Raw genomic sequence first — 23,354 nt, 5'->3', positions numbered from 1 at the left:
TCCTGCTCGTTGACATAGTTTCCTGCATTACATCTTAAATTATCATTATCAAAGAGTATTGTAGCACCTACAAGAAGAGTCACAGACCGTACATCCGTTTCCCATAACCACTCCTGCATTACAGATTCATGGTAGGACTGGAGCCTCATCCGGGGACCATGGCAGGAGACAGCCTGGGTGAGACATCCAGTAATGGCAGACAGGTGCAGGACATACATGCACTCACACCCTGTATCCACCTGTGTGTTTTTGGATGGCAGGAGGGAAGCAGAATTCTCAGGACAAAACCATGCAAAAACACAGGAAGTTCATACAAACTCCACACACAGAGCTGGGCTTGAGAATCAAACCCATAACCCTGGGAGTGTCAAAGTACAATGCCAACTACTACTGTTACTGCGGCTTTACTCGAGAATTAGTGATTGGTAATACTGAGTGCGATACAGAGTACCCAGACAAAGACACACACTTTGTATGCAGACCAAAAGGCAGAGGCTTCAATAGATAGAGAACTCTTTATTTAGATCTTTAATACTCATGGAGCAGAATGAGATTTACATTGCACCTATTACTTTGTCGTCGTTAAAATATTATTAAGGATAGATTTTAACCATTTTTTATTTTTTTTTACACACTTTCACATAACGTTCTGAACTGCCCGGTGAGTGCAGTCCTCACAGCTGACACGCCCTTGCACAACGACCGAAGACCGAGTCCGATGAATTTCACCCACAAACTGGACGACGAGACCTGACAAAATGGGTACGGCCATTCCGAAGCAACCGTTTTGTTCCTCTCTGGGAAGAACAACAGAAGAGCTGGACACAAATGAACAACTTCAGCAGATGCATGCATTTTTTTGTTTGTTTGATTTAACATAATAATAAAACATGTCTAGCGTTTCTCTGGGGTACAGAGCTTTCAGAAGACAGACGCACTGCTGCCGCCAGTGAATTCCCACAAGCCATCACATACTCAACAAAACAAAATGCAAACACACTTCAGGAAATCAAACTCGTGAGCAAACAGATGACTCAGCTTCCAGACACCAACAACTACCTATATATACAGTATTTACAAAGCACACACCCACACACACAAACGCGCATTTTAATGGGAATGGACACGTTTCCTCAAAATGACACATTTTGATATGAGCAAAGGATGTTTATACAACCCAATGAAAACATTATATAAAAATATGTAGCCCCTCACAGCACTGAGGAGATAGCAGCCGTTGACATGTTAAGTCTAAATGAATTGTCTAATTTAAATGGCTTCTCCTCATTTTTAAATTATATTATAATAAATATGTCTTCTCTTTTTAATAAACATATTGACACTAACAACCTATATATCTGAAAAACTCAGATGTTTGTATACTGTACATGACTCAAAGTTAGGGTCTTCAGAGACGATCCTCCAGGCAAATGGAAGAACGTCCGCTATATGCACAGTGGAGGGACATTGCAGTTCAGATGGCCACTTCACATAAAATCACAGAGACACCAAAGGCAGACGACACTACGGGCGTGTTGCATAGACGGCACATAGCGCAAGCGCACACTGCAGCGCTGGGACGACAAACACGACAGAGAAAGACGAACTTGTGTGGGAGGAAGTCATTGACACTCTGCATATCAACAAATGCACACAGCAAACAGAACCAAGAGTTACATGTTCCGGAGTTTTTAATGACTGTGAATAGGCTAATTAATGATACTGTTGAATGTGCCTTCCAGAAAGTAAGTAATGAAAGGATAATTAAAAATAGAATCCTGCATTAGGGCCTTTTCTTTCCAAACAGTACATACAGTACTTATTTTAATTTTATTTTATTTCAATTAAAAAATTTATTTAGACTAAATTATCCAATTTAATTGACTTAAATTACCTACTTATACAACATACAAAATAACACTGCATTGGAAGATGGAAGAACAATTTCAACTTACTATTTAAAAGTACAATTTGATTTCTTATGAACCTTGCTTCATATAAATATGTTCAGACTGATTTCAGTTTTTTTCAATGCAGGTATTTCCAGGCTTATGAAGATGGCCCAGTGGGTGAACCGTTGGGGAGAACCTCAGCGTTTTGAAATAAACAAATGAATCAACAGACAGACAAACAGACAAATGGAAAGGCAATTCAGTGTTCATAAAGGACGGGCTCAATGAGAAGCCCCCGTCACAGCCGTACTCTGCAGTTCTGGGATGTTGTGAAAAAATATGATGAATAAATAAATATGAAATCTCTTCTGAGCTCAAATATCTTAGACATGGTACAGAGGAAAAATGAACATAATCACAACTTAATCCACGTCGTGTGATCTCATGGTTTCATAAAGATTCCATGTTCCAATGTTTTCATGTTTCAGACTGTTAAAAAGCAGAAAATGTAAACTCTTTTTAAAACATTGCCGATATAGTCACCCGCAACAAGACTAAACTGATAATTATTACTCTCTATAATTGTCTATGGCCTTGTTATTAGTAGAGTTGAAACGGGTGTAAAAGGCTTAAAGGCTCACTTTATAATATTACTAAATCTTTTTCACTAAAAACACGTCATCATGTAAGGAACTTTATTCCTGATTTCCTGTCAGCAAATCAGCAGCGATATTCATTAGAAAAACTATTATTCTACATTTTCTTAACCTGAAGCATGAACTGCTTTAACGTGACATTAGTACAGTTTAAAAAGTAGCCTAGGTCCTCCTAGTTCCATGCTTCCGTTATAATCTGTCACTTTCAGTGAAACTCCAAGCACGAAATGGTTTTATTTCACCATGTGTGGCTGCCATGACAACCCGCACAGCGGCAGGGGGCGGCACCGTCACCCATGAGCCCAGGTACCCAGAGCACATTTGCCGAGTGTCTCGTGACATCGCACTGTGACCTCATTCTTCACCCAGTCCTGTCCATCACCTAACAGGAGGCTGGATTTTATGGGCAGAAATGAAAACAAAAAACCAAAATGTGAGATGTACTGTAACACTGCATCTAAGCCTTTTTCACCGGGGGAGGGGGCAGGGGTTACATTAGAACGTTGGATCTTGTGTCTGGCAGTCTCAGTCCGACCAAGCCCCCGCACACCAGCACAGTGGAGGCCAGCAGGATGGGGATGGCTTTCGTGATACCCACCAACGACCCAAAGATCATGTTGCCCAGCACTGCCGCCAGCTTACACATGGCATTGCAGAACCCAAACCCGGTGCCCCTAGAACAGAGAAAGAAAGCATCAGAAGAATCTAATGATCATCAGACTGCACATTTTGGAAACACTTTACTTGAAGCTGTCATCTACAATGCACTATAGATACCTTCATGATGCATTATAATTGTAGGTATGAGGGTTAATAAAGCATTACAGCATATTCTATTGACAGTCATAAGGCATTATAGTGTTGATTATAATACTTCATAAGCTCCAATGAAGCTCTCATCTATAATTCACTATAGACACCTTCATAATGCATTATAATGTTTGGTATAAGAATTAAGGACGGTTTGTACTGCATTATGAAGGTTTCTAAAGTGCATTAAACATGAGTTTCATGAAGAATTTATAATACACATGGCTATAAGGTGTTATGCCTATTTATAAATATTTATAGACTTTATATACATAAATATTTATATACATGGCATTCTTAGAAAGTGTCGCCTACATTTTTTGTCAAAATGCTTATTTTTTGTTTACTCGTTTTCAGATATTTCAAAGTTTTCATTTCATTTAATATATACAGTACATTGATTTTTCATTATTTAATAAAGCTACACTGTGGAGCATTTGAGTTAAATTGTAAGTCTTTCAGTTGTTCTTATGACCACTCAGTTATTTAATCTCTATTACTGAGAGCTACACCACAGCAACCCAGCATCCAGTATGTGATTGGCATGTGCTGTGATCACCAGTATGTGATTGGCTGATCATTTGTGTTCATTGTGTGTGGGCCTGACCTCCTATCCGTGGGGTACAGCTCCACAGTGACCACGTCCAGGGAGTTCCAAGCAGAGATGCTCAGGCCGTTATAGAGGCACAACATGCCGATCATCATGGACTCGCTGGTCCCGAACCAGAGGAAGAAGCAGCTGATTCCTGACAGGACCATGGAGCCCCCTTATAAAAACACACACACAGACTCGATTTGAACGGATTCACATCCACAAACAAGGTTGGAAAAATCGTCCAACTGCACGCACCATCCCGTCTCTGTCGAATGTCAAACAAAATCCACAAATAACCCCAAATAACAAAGCAGTAAGACTGCATCTCAAAAAGTGAGCATGAGTCTAAGAAATCAATATCACTTTTTTTCATTTTACTCTTTAGGTATGTATGAAGATAGACCAAAGAGAAGGCAGAGAAAGTTCTGGAAGTCCTGTGTTCCGTGTAATGTAATTCTCTTACCTAGCATTGTCAAACGTCCTATTTTATCCATGAGAAGGGCCGACACTATGTTTCCCGGCAGCACTGCCAAAGTCCCCAGGAAGTTCACAAAGTAGACCCAGTAGGCGCTGTAGTCATCATCAAACGTCATCTGACAGCCTGTCTTGTTGTGATGGAACGTGCTGTTTATCAGCCTTGTGTTGATGAGCTTTGTGTTGTCAATATCTACCAATGAGAAGAAAAAAAACTGACGTAAAAAAAATCTTTATTTTTGGCATCTACAACAAAAGCTTCAATGTCTGTGAATATTGATGTGTAAATATCTTGCTTTAGTATAACTCATAAAAGTAAAATAAAATAAAACTCCCATTCTCATGAAGTCTCCACGTCAGCAGGGCTGCCGAGCATTAATGGACGGATGGTAGGCCTCAGCATTTCCAGCATTTCGCAATGTCAGTTAAGGCCAGTTTTTTTAACAGAACCTTGTTTGCCCCCCCCCCCCATGGACCCACTACTGCAGGACACCTGCATTTCAGGGCCCCCCCACGCTCTAAACTAAAGCTGAAAAGCCATGAGTCTGCAGAAACAGCTAAATGCCTTTGTGTCCTGGCACCGCTCTGGGGAGCTCGTCTGAAAGCAGCCCGGCCGCGTTCCGCTCGTCAGCGTTTGCGTCTCCACCCACCATTAACCCCTCTGTCATCTCCTGAGAGGCCCGGCCCCCCCGGGCTGCCCGGGACGCGTGCCTGCCACCCTTCCTTTGTCTAAAATAGCACAGTCACTCTCAGCTAATTGAATTAGCCTCTTTCAGCCAATCGGCTTCTAGCGATGAGGATCGCTGATAAATCAATCCTCTCAGTGCATCACTCTCAATGACTTATTCAGGCAAATGAGATAGAAAATGGCAACATTCATTTCATTCTTATAAGATGCAAAGCATATTTTTTCATTTCTTGTTTAAAATGCATTTTGTTTTCTTGGCTTCGGGCAAATATAGTACAGTAAATATGTGCAAGCTCTGAAATGTTTTTTTTATTTGCCATGTTGCGTAACAATTATTTTATGGTATTCAAGTCCTGATTCATGTTTACAATGTGATAAAAGGGGATAAAACGTGCTGGACAGGAAGTCAGTCAATCTGGGGGTGCACACGTGTCTACAAACACACACACACACACACACACACACACACACACAGGTTTATAATTATATCTTTGTGGGGACTCTCCATTCACTTCAATGGGGAAAACTCAAATCACAACATGACGACCTTAACCCCTACCCAGCCTTAACTGGAACCATATGTAACTAAACAAAATATTATTAATGTTATTTAACTTTTTTGATTGCATTCACAGATTTTTATAAAACTGAAATTTTTACAGTGGGAACATGAGAAATGTCCCCACAAGATAAAAGGTAACAGGTTTTACCATATTGTGTGGATATTTGTTCCTCACAATGTGGTAAATACAACCCCCTCCACCCACACACACACACGATGGGTGTGACTGCAGGAAGTACCTCCAAGCATGCAAAGTAGGATTCAAGCCCCCGGCCCGGCGGCTGCAAGTCTACCCCTTATTACCCACATTGGGGACATCAAGTAAGCAATTCTGTGTGATTTTTACAAGGCTTCTGCCCTTACAAGGATTTTAGGATTTATGTTCTCCACCCAGTGTTCACAGTTCAGCTTCACCAGATACACGAGCACTAAGGCCAGTGCCAAGCTTCCGTTCATTTCACATGCTGCATCTCAACATTACTGCGGCTTTTTTACCATCATCAATTTCCACCCCTTTCCTTTGGTTCAGAAGAAAAGAATGTGAGGTCATTGCATCAGGGGGTGGGAGGGAGAGAGAATGGGCAGTGTAATAAAGGCCTTTACAACCCTGTACCCCTCCAGTACCATACAACCAGAGTAGAACAATAAAAGCTTAATGGGAAATTTCTACGGGGGTGGGGGGGGGGGGTTGCCCCTGGTTGTCTTACCGGTGTTATAGAAAAAAGCCTCAATGAAAGTGCAATTTCTAAAATAGGAGCCCATAGTCGTCACATCGTCGAAGTAGCAATTCTGGAAGGTGGAACTGATGAAAGTGACCGACTTGAACTTCATGCTGACAAACCTGGGTGGAAGAGATTAAGTTCAGGTGAGAATAAGCAGCGGTGGCTTATTAAATGACCCAAAGGGGGCGCCACACTTCGCACTGTCCTGAAACACTGAAGGCCATCAGAAATGTGAGCTCTGCTTCCTTTTTTGACGCTTTCTTTGCAGTAGAGGTAATGGGCAAACGAATTAACATATTCGTTTTTAAAAACCTTTGGTGGTAGTGATGAGTAATTCCTTCTACGTTGTCCAATTTTTACCCTTTCATGTTTATGAACTGGCAATATTAATGTCAGAGCTGAGCTAACTAATGAATATCATGGGTGATTGGTTGGCTGATGTTTTTTTTCCAAAGAGATGTGTTTAAACATTTGTTCAGCATCTTTTTCCTGTAACGCTTCCTCACATGCATTACAGCACTGAAACTGCAGCCTTGAAATTGCAAATCCATGTCCTAACAACCACAATGTTTTTAATACAATTTCTTTGTGTTTACACTAGAATAAGCTGGATCCATTTCATGATAATCCTTTAACAATGTACGAAAAAAAGATGTTTACTTAAAGCACTTTCCCCAGAAATATATAAGCTGCACAAAAACAGGATATTAATATGTTTTTCTTGCGGCTGTGCTAAAGAGAAATGCTGGTCCAGAAGCAGAAAGGATGCAGGGGGGCGATAAGTATTTCTAATTTCCTGCCGCAGCCCAGATAAGGAGGGGATATACATTACTCTCTCCCCACCTGTCATTGATGAATACCCCATTCGTGTGGATCTGGTTCTCCAATGTGAAGTTAAAAGTGAAGTCTTCAATGCGCTCATTGTTGTGGGTCTTGACCCGGGAGGCGTACTCATCCGCTTGCAGGTGCTTGATGACGTCTGGGAACCACACAGACAGGCCGTAGAACCTGCGGGCCGGTGGGGGGTCAACGTTAGTGCCTTCTCTGCCAGAACCCCGGTGTCGGGGGCAGGGATGGAAACCACATCCTCTGCCAAGCACCAAACAGAAGGCTTTACACCAATTGTTCTTGTAAAAGATCCATGAATATTCAATATCAAAGCACAAGAGGAACAAAGAATGGAAAAAAATAACAAGAATAAATGACAGCTTATCAGAGGAAGTCATTCAATTAGTCATTTTGTACTCTTTTGAGGAAACCAGGCCATTACATCTAATTCTGTTTCATAAAAAATCCAAGTATATAAAAAACTTAATTCAGTCCTTCCACAAGACATTGGTGTCAAAAAAGGGCCAATTGTATAATTTCTTAACCTTTCTCAATGAACAATCAAAAGGGCCAAACAAAGGTCATCCATTGTATCCACAGGTGTTACACAACAATACCCAACAATCTGTGACCCGGGCTCTTAATGTTCCTGATTCTGTTGCCCTTTCAGACTGAATTAGTACAATATAAATGTACAATAATTTCACCCAGAGTGTTTGCATTAGAGGTGGGAATTAGCATGTGCTCGCATAGCATGTCGATGTTTGTTTGCCAACTTCATGTTTTTTACAGTTTCTGCTGAAGAGCAGGTCAGGTCTAAGTAAAGACAAGAACTGCAATGGTACGTCTCTGCAAGTTAACTTCCGATGACATTTAAGGTGCTATTGCCAGGAAATTCAGACTGGGCTAAAAAAAAAATTATAATAAATAAACACAGCTATAGGGGTTTATTGCTATAGGGGTGTTTATTGCTACAGATATGCAACCATTGTTAGTAGCAGAGAACACAGAATTCATTCATTATGATTGTTTACAATGCAGTCTATTTTCATTTACAGTATTTTATGTAGTTAGTTTTTACTGTGCAAATGAGCATCTCTTAGCTTCTGTCATTCAGACACAATGGCCAACTGTTTCTTCTATAACTGTTCCTATAATGTTTTGGCAGTTTTAAATATAAACAATTCCAAAACCGATTCTGTTTCCCTGCTGTATTGAAATTGCAGAAAAGCATGAACCGTACTCCTGTCCAGATATCCATTTACTTTACAGAATCCAAAATGGGTTTAAACACAGTTGTGGAACATCTCTGCACACGCTTGCTCATCCATGACAGCACGGTGCCACACTCATGCATGTCAGTCTGCTATTAAAGTCAGGCCACGTGCAACTGGGAAAATCTATCGGAAGTAACAAATGGGACCAACATAATTACAGTAATCAACTTTGAAAACGATACTTAAAAATCGTTTTTCAACTCTCATAGCCATATAAAAATTGTAGCCTTGAAGAATCGGGATTTGTAACGGAATTGATTTTTCTCCATCCCTAATGGATGGATGGATGTCCATATTATTGGGTATGTGGGAGGAAGGGGATCCCTTATTATACTGCAGTAAAGGGTCTGACATGGTAATCTAATAAGACTGTTATTATTAGTTAGCACAAATTTGCATTAGATAAACACAAACAACAGGCTTGTTGAATTGGCAATGACTCTGGTGGACCAAGATGGACCTGGATCAACTGTGATTATGCAAACTGCTTCATATGTGAGGCCCCAGCTCATTGCGACCCACACTGAATAAAATGTTAGTGAAAATGGATGGATGGATGGATTCAACAGGGAAATATGTGAAAAAAGTTGGCAAGTAAACCAAATTGAAACTTTTCCATGGAAACTGAGTCACAGACAGGGAAAAGCTGTTCCAGGTATAGCTTAAGTATTCTACATATAGGCACCCTGGGTCCAGTCAGGCCTTGGTCTTACGTTGTTCTCTGAAGATGGGGCCAGATGGAATGGCTTAGAAAGCAGAGCAGCAGGACAGACATATTGCAGCCGCAAGACAATAATGTCAGCGGCAGCCAGCCAAAAGCCTGCTGGGTGGATTTTGTCCGTCCCGCCATGCTTAATATCTAACCACTGCTTTGCCTTTTTACGACCCAGCAGGAAGAGTTTGACCTGTGGATGTTCAGTAGATCCTTTCATTTTTCTCAAAGCCATGACTGAATGTTTATCAGAACCAACCAGCATATCTCGAAAAGCCACTGCGTCTCTCTGTAATGGAAACAATGGCTCTTTGCAGTCAACAGAAGAACAATGATTTAGCTTTACTCCTAAGCCAATTGAAACACTCTTGTTTCTAGTTCTATGGGTTGTTTCCTTGGCATGTTAAGGTGGCAGTGATAGCATTTACATATCAGCCATGTTTTAACACCAACGTAATGAACTGAGGAGTTTTGCGTGGGGGGGTTCATTCTCCTAGCAGAATACAGTGTGTTCCTGGACCATCCTTATCAAAATAACAGCTGTAAATGTATTTTTGTGTTGCTTACAGACCGGTGCTACAGTAGAACAGTGGGGAGGTATCCATTGTGCATAGAGTTAATCCATAAATCCAACCACCTATCCTGGTCAGGGTCACAGGGCATAGGGTTAATGTTACAAAAAAAAACTGTTTGCTTCATTATGATACTATTGTCCGTTAGGAAGAAACACCTGCTGATAAAAGCCCATCAAAAAAGGATGCGATAATAAAGAAAGTTGGGTTCCATCGCAGCAACATCACACAGGAGTGTAGCAAAGTATTTCCACCTGCCTAAGTCCCTCCATGTCTTAACATTTGTTTCTGAACTCCAAACAAATTTAGTATAATACAAAGTAAATACAACACAGTTTTTAAAAGATCGTTTGATTTATTGAAAAACAATAATTCACCAACAGGCATATCACCAACTAATGCTTGTTTGTGACACCTTTAGTAGCATCAACTCTAATCAAATGCTTCTGGTAAGAGGAGATCAGACTCGGGATCTTGTGCTTCAGGTCGCTGTCGGCTGCATAACCCAACTGCACTTCAGCTTCAGATCTCGGACTGATGACGGGACATTTCGCTTCAGTACTTCCTGGCAGACAGCTGGATTATCTCAATTATGACCCTGAGGCGGCTGCAAACCATGCGCACACCATCACTCTGCCTCCACCATGTCTGACTGTGGCCATGATGTTCGTTGTGTGGAAGCTGTGTTAGCTTTATGCCATCTTCCAAACAGTTCCACTTTTAACTCTTCAGTCCACAGAATATTCACCCCACAGAGTTGGGGCTAATCAAGGTGTTTTGGCAAATGCTAAACGATGCTTCACCTTCCTCATGTTTAGCAGTGGTTTTTGCCTTGCACCTGTCCCACAGACACCATTTCTACCCAGTAGCTTTTTAATTGCAGAATCATAAATTCAGACATTAACTGACCTGAGAGAGGCCTGCAGTTCCCTAGATGTTCGTCTGAGGCTTGATGTGATGCTCCTGATGAGTTTTCTATGCTCTCTTGAAGTAATTTTGCGGTAATGGCCATTCCTGGGCAGATATACTACAGTTCAAGTCTTCTCTATCTGAAGATGATGGCTCTCACGATGGTCTGCTAGAGTCCAAAGGTTTTATAGAGCGGTTTGTACCCTTTTCTGACAGATACATCTCAATAACTTGTTTTCTCAGGTCTTCAGGAAGTTCTTTGGATAAGGCATTGTGCGCTGCTTCTTGAGACCCCTAATCCAAATCCAGATTGCTGGAACGATTCTGTTTAAGGGTGAGTAGATTCAACAGGGTTGGCATCAGTCAAGCTTGGGTGTATGTAGTACAATTTAACACGATATCATTTCGATTTCGTTCATTGGTTGACTGAATGACTACAAATTACTTTGGCAATTACTTTGTCACATATGATATGAGTGTTGGTAAATTTGTTTCTGTCAATGAATAAAATACTTATTTAAAAATTGTGTGTTGCGTTGACTTGGGTTGTCCTTTGAATTATCCTGAATTTGTTTCGAGTTCAGAAAAAAAAAAAGAGGGAATCGGGACAGGAGCAAAAACTTCCTCACGGCACTGAAGCAGCCATGGCAAACAGGATATCTGCTAACTAATCATTTTTTAGATTTTACTGGCGGGAATCCTCCCATCAAAGACTGATTCCAGTTATCAGGGAAGCTGGGAAGATGAGTCATGATGAGATTACTATACCGTCCTTAAACAATAGCGTACATGGCCGTCACCTTTGATATGCTTTGGATATTTAGTAAAACTGCCAATGTACAATGAATTTTTAGAAAACCAAAAATAGACATAAACATATAGTATGCAAAATGCATTCATCAAACATTACATAAAGCACTCAACATTATCTTTCAAAAAACCACCACTTGACCACGTAATAGAACAAAATATATATGACGTATACAGTAGAATACATCATTAAAATTAACATTAACATTGAACTATAGAACAAGTATAAACTGCAGACTATTTATGCTCTCTAGAGAATCATTTGCTTTCCTACTTCATTTACTCATTAGTGCAGTATCATCCAGCCACCCTCACTGGCTTTTCCTGCTGCGCATCATGGTTCAGCATAGCTAGCAGAACAGACAACCTGCCTCTCCAAACCTGCAGACTCCTTCTGGGGATTCCCCTGCATTCCCCAGGCCTTACTGGGGATAGTAATCCCTCCTGATTCTGCAGTGGGCTCACTGCCCAGTGGAACATGCCTGGATCAGACTCCTCAGCTGCGCTGCTTTGAGGTTTTCAAGGCTTCCACTCGGGAATCAACATGGGCTCTGACATATGCTACCATGGGTAATACACGGTATGCTGTACATCAGGGTAGCCAACCCAGATCCTAGCTGGTCTCGGATGAACCAAACCTGACCTTGGGCAGATAGAAACTCATCAGGTAGGATGGAAATCCTGCTGGGTACCGGCAGGTTTCATATTTTTTATGAAGTTACACATATTAGTATTACACTGACATATCAACACCAGTTAACATCTGTAAGTAAAATAAGTAAATATTGTTCATATTTATGTAGAAATGTGTTCCAGTGGTCAAAACTATGTGCTTTTTATCCTGGCTTTAAATCAAACTTCCGCTCAGTTTGTGAAATTTGCATGTTCTCCAAATGCCACGTGGGTTTCCACCAGACATTCCAGTTACAAAGCATGGCCACACTAAGCTGGTTACATCACCATCATCTGACTGGTCGAAATACACGGTGATACGAGTGATCTGTGCTGATACGCATGGATTATCTGAAGGAAAAAAGGGCATATTCTATATATATTATTCATTATTAGTAGTGTTGCGATGTATTGATGCTTTCCTGAGAACTTGGAATTTGAAAAATTCCAACCTCTTGCTCAAAAAGGTATTACAGAACAGCTGAATGGAATGGATTCATAAGGCAAATTTACACACAGCAAATGCTAATTCCATTAGCATTTGATGCTAACATAACACAGGAATTTTCACAGACTTGCTAGCAGAATTTAGCATATAGTAAATCACGATGTGCACCATATGAACAGTACTGTAAATACATGTCTCTTTGGGTTAACATCACTGTTGCTCTCCAAACACGACAACGTCTTTTCCAAGCCAACCATTTCGCAGTGGAAAACCGAACTAGAACGTATCTCAGTTCATAGTACGGACCAGGTATGGCTCAGTTCCTGTATGCTAGTGGAAAAGTAATATATAGTAGTGATTCCCAACCCGGTCTTCCGGGTTACCAGACTGTCCAGGTACTGGACCCAGACTGTCCAATACCAAAAACATGGACTGTCTGGTGGCCCCCGAGGACCGGGTTGGGACATACTGGCCTATGGGAAAGCAATCAGCAAACCAGGAAACCTTTGATATATCATTCATTCATCAGGGTTTAAATCAGCGCAGCGAATACCCTGGAAACGGGCAATGGTAACACAGGCAGCCATGAACACGATATAAATCATTCAAAGGAATAACACTGGACATATATCAGACATCTGACTTCATAGTTCATGTTTTGTGTTTTCGAAATGATGGTCACTGGAAAGGACTTCCACTCTATTCAGTCCAAGGATGATAAGGAATCCAAACTGTAAGGTCAGGATTGAAATATGTCCACAGGAACTGGCCATTACAATAACCAATAAAACTCCATTATCCTGTACAAGTAAGGCCATTAGCTTAATATGACTGTCAGTGAAGATTGTTTTCCGCTAAAATTATTTCCTGCGATAAATCTGTCTTAGGTACAGTACTATGCAAAATCTTAGGCAGTCAGAAAAAACGTGTAAAGCTTTATTTGAGTAGTAAGTGTATATTTGCACAGAAGAAAAAAACGATTTAACATTCGAATATATGCAAATGAAGAGTAACACAATAAAAACTAACAAGAATTTCTTCTGCTCTCCAGAAAGCTACTGATATTTCGCTGGCTGGCTAGATCAACAGTTTTTAAAAATCTCCTCAGTAGCACCTCAGTCATTCTATGTGTTTGTTAAATTTCACCACCAGCTCAATTAGTTAATTACTTAATTAAATTTGTTAAACAACTCAGTGAGGCTTCGATTAGCCAAACAAGATGCGGTAGCCATCAAGTCAAAAAATATGGGTGAATTGGTGGTCGGTTGCCACGGATACTGGGGCGATTTTAGCAGGGGTTTTGAAACGGCTAAGCTGACACACTTTGACAGGCATAATATAATAGTTTTACACCAATGTGAAGATCATTTAAATATCAATTTTTTTGACTGCTTAAGACTTTAGCACAGTACTGCAAATGTTGAATCTACAGGGCTTCTGAAATGGATTAAAACTACGTGACACTGAAAACAAAGACCACTATACCACACTGTATAAATATTCATAATAGATGATATTGCTGCAGACCTCTGCTACAAAAATTGTCCCTTTTTATTTAACATATTTAAGACAAACTGCAGTTGAAACAGTGTAATAAATGCTGTACAGTGGATTCCAACAAGCTTGTGTTAAAATATCAGTGTAACGCCAGTTTCTGCAAGTAACAAAGTGTAGCTTTTTAAGGTTTCTGGCTCTATTATTTATTTGTTTTTAAACTGACAAATACGCATCCCTGTGTTCAAAATAATAATGTTGTACTGAAACGGTTACAGAATGACACAGTGAAAAGAAATGTTGGTCACCTTGAATGCTGGCCTGTACAATCACACGAGTTACATTAACGTGATGCAGTTATTTTAACGTAGCCAGAAGAGCAGTGCTATTAAGCAGTGATGCAAGGAAACCCTTGTTCACTTATTCGATGCATACCCTCTCTGAACTGGCAGCTGTAGAGAATTAAGATTTAAGAGCCCGAGCAGCCATTCTGAAACACTGCGGGGAAAGACAGCAGCCACTATATAAGTCTAAATGCAAAATAGAAACGGGCAGCATTGTGTGTTTGTGCCACTTTCTGCCCACTGCGGCCTGTTTCACTGTTTCAATGCATTTCTCAGTGTGTAATATTCTCCTGTAATAACAAATACTCCTGTAATAATAATAATAACATTCATCATCATCATAGATAGATAGATAGATAGATAGATAGATAGATAGAAAGAATTAATTCCTATGGTGCTATTCACTAAAATCTTCACAATAAACTAAATAACTTGCTAAGAATACCAATTTTAATCTGTCTTTAAAATAATTCCAGTGCTGCCATATGTCTGATGTAATTTGGAAGGTTGTTGACAAAGTAGTAGTGTTTCACCTGAACAGCAGCATAACACACTTACAAAGCGGCATCTACCATCTTGTTCATCCCACGAACAAAAATAAATGATTCCAAAAAATGTTCTGGTCGCTTCCATTTGTACTGCTTAAAACATATTATGGAACATATAGTATGATAATACAGTAAAATCCCGTTATAGTGGACTCGCTTATAACGGAATATCGTCTATAATGGACGAGGTCCACTGGTCCCGGCAGTGCGCCTTTAAGAACATGCAGAGAAAGCATTGGATATAGTGGACTCGCATATGACGGAATTTCGCTTATAACGGACAAACAATTTGGTCCCCAGGGCCGCTTTTAGCTGTAGTTTTGTTCGGGTATAACGGACATGTAGAAAAAGCATCGGATATAGCGGACTCGCATGTAACAGAATTTCACTTATAACAGACAAACAATTTGGTCCCCAGGGCTGCTTTTAACTGTAGTTTTGTTCGGCTATAACGGACATGCAGCTCCGCCTACAAGGCACGTGGCGTGCCGGTGATATCCAGCGCAGATACGTAGTCGGGATTATTAATAGTCATGCATCTGGTCAGGTAAAGTTGGATTACTACATGTACAATATAATAATCTATACCACAAGTGTGTCTGCTGGGGTGTGGCATGAGTAAATGGTGTCCTGTAGCTGTGTTCTGGGCATACAGCAACTCTGGATATAACGGACTTTGGATATAACGGACCTTTTTGCCAGGTCCCTTGAAGTCCGTTATAACTGGATTTTACTGTATCAGAAGGGCATTGGAACCGTATGCCTGAAGACCGTCACCATGAAGCAGTGCTTTGGCCCTTTTCCAAACTGCTATGCAGTAAAGGCAGTTAAGCACTTTACTTACAGAGAAAAAGTATTAAAAAGAGGGATGCTGCATATTGATTTAAAAACAATAAATTCTAGAAATATTCTCCAAATGAACATCAGAATTATTATAATTATTATTATTGTTGTTGATAACGACAATAACAACAACAACAATAATAATAATTCTAATTAGAAAATCTAATTATTAATAATAAAACACAGTGTACTTTGTTAAATATTTACTATTAATATATAACAATGCTGGGACCAGTAAAGCAATTTCATAAAATTTCATTTAAACATTATTTGTTATTCAAAAACTTTATGTTCAGATAATTATGCGTATTACTTAAATGTCATAAGCGATTGTCTTGCTGGGACTTTAACTTACCCAAAGGACAGTGTGAACCATACAATGGCTAGCTTGATTGTGTTATCCTTCACTGGGTAGCTCAAGCATTTCATGAAAGTCAACCAGATCTGTAGAAACAGAAAACGTGCAAACTCGTTTTACTGCTTAATAACACTTTCACACACTCTTTCACACACAATAATATGTGTGATGTCAGGTCGCCTGACAGCATGTTTCTGAACTGTAAGAGGAAACGTGAGAAGAACGTGCAAACTGTACAGCCAAATCAGGGAAGTCAAACAGCAAGTTTATACATCAAAGAAGATTTCAAGCAGAAAAATTTAGATTTTGATTTGCTGGACCAGAACTATCACAGCACTGCCATACTCACCCCATTAAGCTCAGTCTTCATCCTGAAGAGGACTTTGGACACTGGGTTTGCACTCTGAGACTCCATCTCCACCAGCTCATCAATTTGCTTTGGAATCTTAATTCTGTTCACCTGCAAGCAAAAGCGGTAAGAACCAAGCTATGGTTATCTGTCGTTCTTACACCTTACATATCTAATGCAGATTTAGCATCATCATATTAAGCCTTAAAACATAAGACCTGGATATAGTAAAGTGGTCCTCCACTGACTGACTTTATTAATTTATGTAAAAAATCAAAAGAAACACATCATCAGATGCAGCCAGTAGGAAGTCTTATAAATACCACTGGAAAATGTTCTACACTTGTGTTTGACTCTCCCATCCAGTCTTATAAATACCACTGGAAAATGTTCTACACTTGTGTTTGACTCTCCCATCCAGTCTTATAAATACCACTGGAAAATGTTCTACACTTGTGTTTGACTCTCCCATCCAGTCGTATAAATATATCCAACAAGACAAGGGTTCTCTGTAAATTCAGCTAATGAGCCACGTTGCCAAATTGAACCACAAGGTCAATATTAAAATATTAATATCCAAAGATCTACTTTTAAAAATTCTTCTCAAACACTTGTTACAGGTATAGAGGTTACAGATACAGGTGTCAGAGGGAGCTTAGGCTACCGGTTAATGTTTTGAAGGAGCTGAAATTTAATTAGAAGAGAATACAGGGCATCTGCATCACTGTTACAGCCTGGGATTCATCACGATGCATCCCAGCAGCTTTAATCTCTCCTAAGAGCTCTGTGCTCCCTCCCCACTGCCTCACGTTAATGAGCTTCTCTCTCCGTCTGGCAGAAAACAACACCCAGTAGTTGTTGAAATGTAGGAGCTCATCAATAACCTTGTGCGAGATTCTCTGTTAATTGAAAGGTGCGGCGTTTTTAATCCCCCAGCCGCGCTGAGCCCCTTTCAGCTGTGCGCGGAAGGCGGACGACACTCACGGTGAAGACTTTCTCCGGCTGGCCGCGTGCTCGCATGTTGGTGTCGTGGATGTGCTTGAGGACCATCCAAGCCTCGTCATGCTTCCCCACCTGACCGGAGACACATGGTGCTTTGTATGAAGGGATTCGGCCATCACAGCACCACAGAGAAATACACCCCCCACCACCGTCTCTGGGAAGCCAAGCATGGAGCAGTATGATCTTATGTGCTTTGGCGTAATTTATGATAGTCTTTACTCCGAGCCTCCCTTAGCTTGGTTTTACTGCAGAGCTCATGAAATGGATGATGATTGATCAAGGACAATTCAGCTTTCCAGGACACTCTGTTTCTGGCTCACTGCCCCCCTCCCCCCCCCCCCCCAGCCAACGTTCAGCACGATACCTGTACTGTATATTTAAGAAGACATCCAGGCTTCATTCTAAGCTTGTGACATTGCAAATAAATGAATCACACACTTGATCTTTGGCAAAGTGCCCCAAGCAGTTGAGGGAATGTTAACTAGAGGTTGTCACTTGGTTACTTCATTCCATTATGATCACAGAATGTGTTTGTATTTATCAAAATTGATCAGATTGTGTGCATTTTGAGGCGAGTGTCCTTGAATGAACTGCATGAAATGATTTAAACAATCACAGGATTTTTCTGAGTCTGTTTTGTCTGACCCTCTATCCTCAGTGATTTTTACTCAAAAGCATTTAAGTGAATTTCCTAATAAAGAAATAAATAGGTTTTGGTGAGGGTCTTACACATTTTCAATCATTTAATACTGGGTACTATAAACATTTCAGCATATCACAGCCTTAAAAGGAAGAAAGTCTTCACACATTTAGTCAGATAATTACCGTAAACACATATTAAATAATAATTACAAATTAAGCTTTAGTAAACCGGACTTGACATCTAGGCTTGTAATCTATTTATTACTTTTATATCATAGTCTTACATGCTTGCCATAGTTATTAATTATTGTAATGGAAGGTGATATGGATCAGAACCAGCCACTTCTAACCGTGATTAGGCATTCTAACAAAACATCTCAAAAACACACTTTTTAAACATAAAACCTTACACACATTGCTATGCACACTTGGGTTCAGCGTAAGTAAATACTGCATTCATAAAAGGAACAGGAAACCCAACAGATTTATGTTTAGATACACAGCAAGCTGCAATATTCCAGGAATGTTCTAATAACCTGAATTTATTAGTTAGGGGAGTCAGCAATATTTTGTCCTTTTCTAAGCACAGGAGAGGAAGAGAACAGCCTGTCCTTTACAACACCACTGAGAGCAGATAAGGAAGGCAGGTGCGTGTAATTAGCCACATTGTTTTGCTGCAGTTTTGTTTTGTACTTATACTTTAAGGTCGGTAAGACGCAGCTTAAAGTTTACAAAGTCAGGAAAGGGTCTGATCGTGTGCATGAGTGTGAGTGTGCGTTTCTGTCCAGTGATGCACTGATATCTCACCCAGGGTATTTGCTGGCTTTGTGCTGCCTGGGAAAGACTCCAGGCCTCCTGTGACCTTGTACTGGGTTAGCAGTTGGATGATGGATGGATGGATGGATGGATGGACCACACCATCCTATCTATACTCTTAGAGAACTTCTCTGAATTCACTAAATTAAACTCCATTGTGGCACTAACAATAGGGTGACCAGATAATCCATGTCAGGGAGGACACTTTGAGCTACTTCGGGTTTTACAAACTACTTTCAAATTGAAAGGCTCCTGTGCTCGGCTAAATAGCTCAGCTCTTCTTGTGCTTTGACTGGTTTATTTCCTTGACTGAAAGACTCATCCAGCTGTTTCACATTAGCATTAGTGAAACATGCATGATTACAGGAGACTGACCAATCAGCACACAGCAAGAACTCAGTGCTCAAGTGAAATCCAGGTCCGTTTAATTGAAATGGTAATTTACAATACCTGTACTATAAATTATAAAGGATAGCCAACATGGATTTAGGAGAGGTAGATCCTGCTTAACGAATCTGCTTGAGTTCTTTGAGGAAGCTACAAGTGAAATTGATCACAAAAAGGCCTACGATGTGATTTACTTAGATTTCCAGAAAGCCTTTGATGTTGTCCCCCACAAACGGCTCTTGTTAAAGCTTAAAGCTGCAGGAATTTTAGGAACTGTGGCAGCTTGGATCAAAAACTGGCTAACTGATAGGAAGCAGAGAGTAGTTATTAGAGGCACTATGTCACAGTGGGCCTCCGTTTATAGTGGGGTACCGCAGGGTTCAATTTTAGGACCACTATTGTTCCTAATTTACATTAATGATATTGACACGAATACATATAGTAAACTGGTTAAATTTGCAGACGACACTAAGGTGGGCGGGGTAGCAGATACTAATCTAGCAGCAGAGAGGCTTCAATGGGATCTGGATTTAATTAGCGAATGGGCTGATACTTGGCAGATGAAATTTAACACAGATAAATGTAAGGTAATCCATGCAGGGAACAGAAATATACAGTACAGATATTTTATGGGTTCCACTGAAATAAAGGTAGCTGATTACGAGAAAGATCTCGGTATGTATGTTGATGCTTCCATGTCCCACTCTCGCCAATGTGGGGAAGCAATAAAAAAGGCGAACAGAATGTTGGGTTATATCTCTAGATGTGTGGAGTTTAAGTCAAGGGAGGTGATGTTACACTTATATAATTCCTTGGTAAGACCCCACCTAGAATACTGTGTGCAGGTTTGGTCACCATACCTCAAGAAGGACATTGCTGCCTTAGAAAAGGTGCAACGAAGAGCTACAAGAATGATTCCAGGTCTTAGAGGAATGTCTTACGAGGAGAGGTTAGCGGAACTGAATCTGTTCAGCCTTGAGCAAAGGAGACTAAGGGGGGATATGATTCAGGTCTATAAGATTCTAACGGGTCTGGATGCTGTTCAGCCAAATGACTATTTCAATATTAGTCTAAATACTAGAACTCGTGGCCATAAGTGGAAATTAGCGGGAGAACATTTTAAAACAAATTTGAGGAAGCACTTCTTTACACAGCATGTAGTCAGAGTATGGAATAGTCTTCCTGCTATTGTAGTGGAAGCTAAAACCATGGGTTCCTTTAAATCAGAGCTAGATAAGATTTTAACAACTCTGAGATATTAGCTAAGTTCTCCCCAAACGAGCTTGATGGGCCAAATGGCCTCCTCTCGTTTGTAAATTTCTTATGTTCTTATGTTCTTATGTACTAGCTCAGAGTGTCCTCCCTGACATGGATTATCTGGTCACCCCAACTAACAACGCATTCTATTACACATGCTGACATGTCAGGAAGGCGGTGAATGCGGTCATGCTGTCAGGCCTACAGTACCTCGAGAAAGAACCTGGGACTCTCAGGCACGAAGGTGAGGGACACCACGGAACAGACGCAGGGCAGAGCGCAGACCACCACGAAGACCCTCCAGCTGTGGAACTGGTAGGCCGAGCCCATGCTGAAGCTCCAGCCTGCACAGATGAAGCAGAGCAGCCGATGGTTCCATCCCTCAGACGGAGGCAGACATGTGGTCTTATCAGGAAGACAAATAAGTTGAGCTTCACATTTTAGATGGTAGTCGGCCTGGTGTGCTCCCCACATCTTACATTATAGTACAGCATTTCGCTTTCCATCCACACACACACTCACTGACCCTGGATGGGATCATCAAAAGGAATCATCAACTTGTCAAATAAATGAAACTGATTTCAGAGCCTTCAGTGCTGATGTCTACGTTTGCATTCGAGAAGCAAAAGAGCGACATGCTGATCAGGAAAATGCCTAAAAACAAGAAATGAACTGGACAAGAAAAGAAATTTCCCTTTCAGCTTCCAGTATATCTAAACTCTCTGCGATTTTCCCAGTTCTAGATGTTTCCCTTAAAGCACCATCCTGTGCCCAACTCAATGCACTTACAGTACAGCCCCAGTTTTACAAAGGATATCATGAAGGCAACATGAGCGGTATACTATAGAAAAAAACACCTGATCCAAAAATAGCCCACAATTAATCCTCCTCTTCCTCGCTTCAGGCCAATAGTAGGGGGCTCACACACATTCCCCCCCCCCCCCCCCCCCAGTGGCAGTGCGGATAACCATAGTCAGCCTTCTATTTAAGGGATGGGTGGCCCAGTATCTTCAGAAGGATCGCAGGAGACAAACTGCACGCATGCACATTTTTGCCCAGGTTAATGTTAATCTCTATGCAAAAGGCAATTACGCTAAGTGCTTCCTCGCACAACGGTAGCAGCGCGTCCATTGAAACAGACACAATCACTCCACTTCTAAGTGCAGCTGCTGCCTTCACGTTGTCGCCCTACTCTCCGTGACTGAGGGGAACAGGGGAACGCGTGAGAATGACAAAACGCTGCCTGATGTGACCGCGGCGACTCTGGCATTCATTATCTCAAAGCATTGTCTGCTTCACCACTCATGTGAGTGTTTGCGCTTGATAGAATTTGCACTAAATCTTCCGTAAAAGAGTACTTACTTAAGCTAGCCCCTTAGCTAGCGAATAGAAAATGAAGTACTCTGCTAATCTTCAGGGGCTGGAAACGTGTTTTGGTGCTGAACTGCACTTTGGTCTCCTCCACCTCCCCCCAAACCAAACTGAGCCTTTGGCTCTCATCACCACTGTCCCAATAAATCTTTCAAGGAACTGCCCTTGTGTAGAAGGAGAGCTCCACCCCACGTCCCACTGCATCACGGGAGTACACTTGATGCAGGAAACCACTGGCCGCAGTGCGTGTGTGTGAGTGCGCTCGCTCCCGTGTGTGCGTGTGCCTTCACACAGTTCAATATCACCTTCTCACTTGGTTGGGCAGTAGAGATGTGTGAATCACGCAGACAAAGCCCGCAGTGCAGCTTATGTCAGAGGACTATGGGAAATGCCCATAAACACATAATGAAAGAACAGGGCAGGGTAAACCTTCCCAGAATTAAGAAGAGGCAAAGCAATATACACTTAAGTTTGCGTGTGAATTTCTGTGCAGGCAACACAAAAAGATTTGTGAACATCTTTATTTTTCTAAATCTGCAATCATAAAAACCCCATTTAATTCTATTCCACCCATTTACCTTCCAACCACCTACACTGATCCGGGTCATTGGACTGAACTGAGCTGAGGATGGCAAATCTAAATGGTAACTTCATTACTTCACGTCACTTTTACTTTCACACCAACTGTGTCCAGGACACGAAAGCCCAGAGGCGAAGCTGGAAATTCTGGACCCCCTGACAAATGTCACCTTGGGTCCCCCCTGCAAATATGAGTCCCACACATAAATTTTCAGTAGATTTTGTGGGGGGGGGGGCATCCCCTCTCAGCAGATTTTGCTCAGTGGGGTGGCCACTGAGGGTAGATTTTTGGGGGCCCATACAGGCAGCACTGCACCCCAGCAGCACTGCACCCCAGCAGCACTGCACCCCAGCAGCACTGCCCTCTAAGTGAAGTCCTCTGAATTAAACTGAGGGGTCTTTAGATCAGTACATAGCAGAGCTGCTCAAAAGACGTGTCTGACCTGGCTTTCTACTCACTGGCCAGAGATGACTCACTCAAGGTACTGCATTCACTCTGTTCCCAGTACTACAAGGTACTGCATTCACTCTGTTCCCAGTACTACAAGGTACTCCATTCACACTGTTCCCAGTACTACGAGGTACACCATTCACCCAGCTTCCAGTACTACAAGGTACTGCATTCACTCTGTTCCCAGTACTACAAGGTACTCCATTCACTCTGTTCCCAGAACTGCAAGGTATTCCATTCAGTCTGTTCCCAGTACTACAAGGTACTCCATTCACACTGTTCCCAG

General features: G+C 41.2%; 1 protein-coding gene across 3 annotated transcripts in view; it reads right to left on the bottom strand.

The window, feature by feature from the left end:
• Positions 1-496: 496 nt before the first annotated feature.
• Positions 497-23,354, bottom strand: part of LOC111849762 (synaptic vesicle glycoprotein 2C) — a 61,488-nt gene continuing 38,630 nt past the window's right edge. For all 3 annotated transcript variants that reach the window (XM_023822929.2, XM_023822930.2, XM_072714426.1), the window contains 9 exons: positions 20,878-21,011; positions 17,548-17,637; positions 16,564-16,674; positions 16,212-16,300; positions 7,243-7,407; positions 6,385-6,518; positions 4,417-4,620; positions 3,966-4,125; positions 497-3,222 (listed from right to left, as the gene is read on the bottom strand). In XM_023822929.2, coding sequence (XP_023678697.2) covers positions 3,039-3,222; positions 3,966-4,125; positions 4,417-4,620; positions 6,385-6,518; positions 7,243-7,407; positions 16,212-16,300; positions 16,564-16,674; positions 17,548-17,637; positions 20,878-21,011 — 1,271 coding nt within the window. In that variant the 3' untranslated portion in view covers positions 497-3,038. The remainder of the gene's footprint in view (positions 3,223-3,965; positions 4,126-4,416; positions 4,621-6,384; positions 6,519-7,242; positions 7,408-16,211; positions 16,301-16,563; positions 16,675-17,547; positions 17,638-20,877; positions 21,012-23,354) is intronic.

Source organism: Paramormyrops kingsleyae, chromosome 7, assembly GCF_048594095.1.
Source record: "Paramormyrops kingsleyae isolate MSU_618 chromosome 7, PKINGS_0.4, whole genome shotgun sequence".
Classification (NCBI taxonomy): domain Eukaryota; kingdom Metazoa; phylum Chordata; class Actinopteri; order Osteoglossiformes; family Mormyridae; genus Paramormyrops; species Paramormyrops kingsleyae.
Note: the sequence above shows the minus strand (reverse complement) of the source record. Positions and strands in the feature narration are given on the sequence as shown.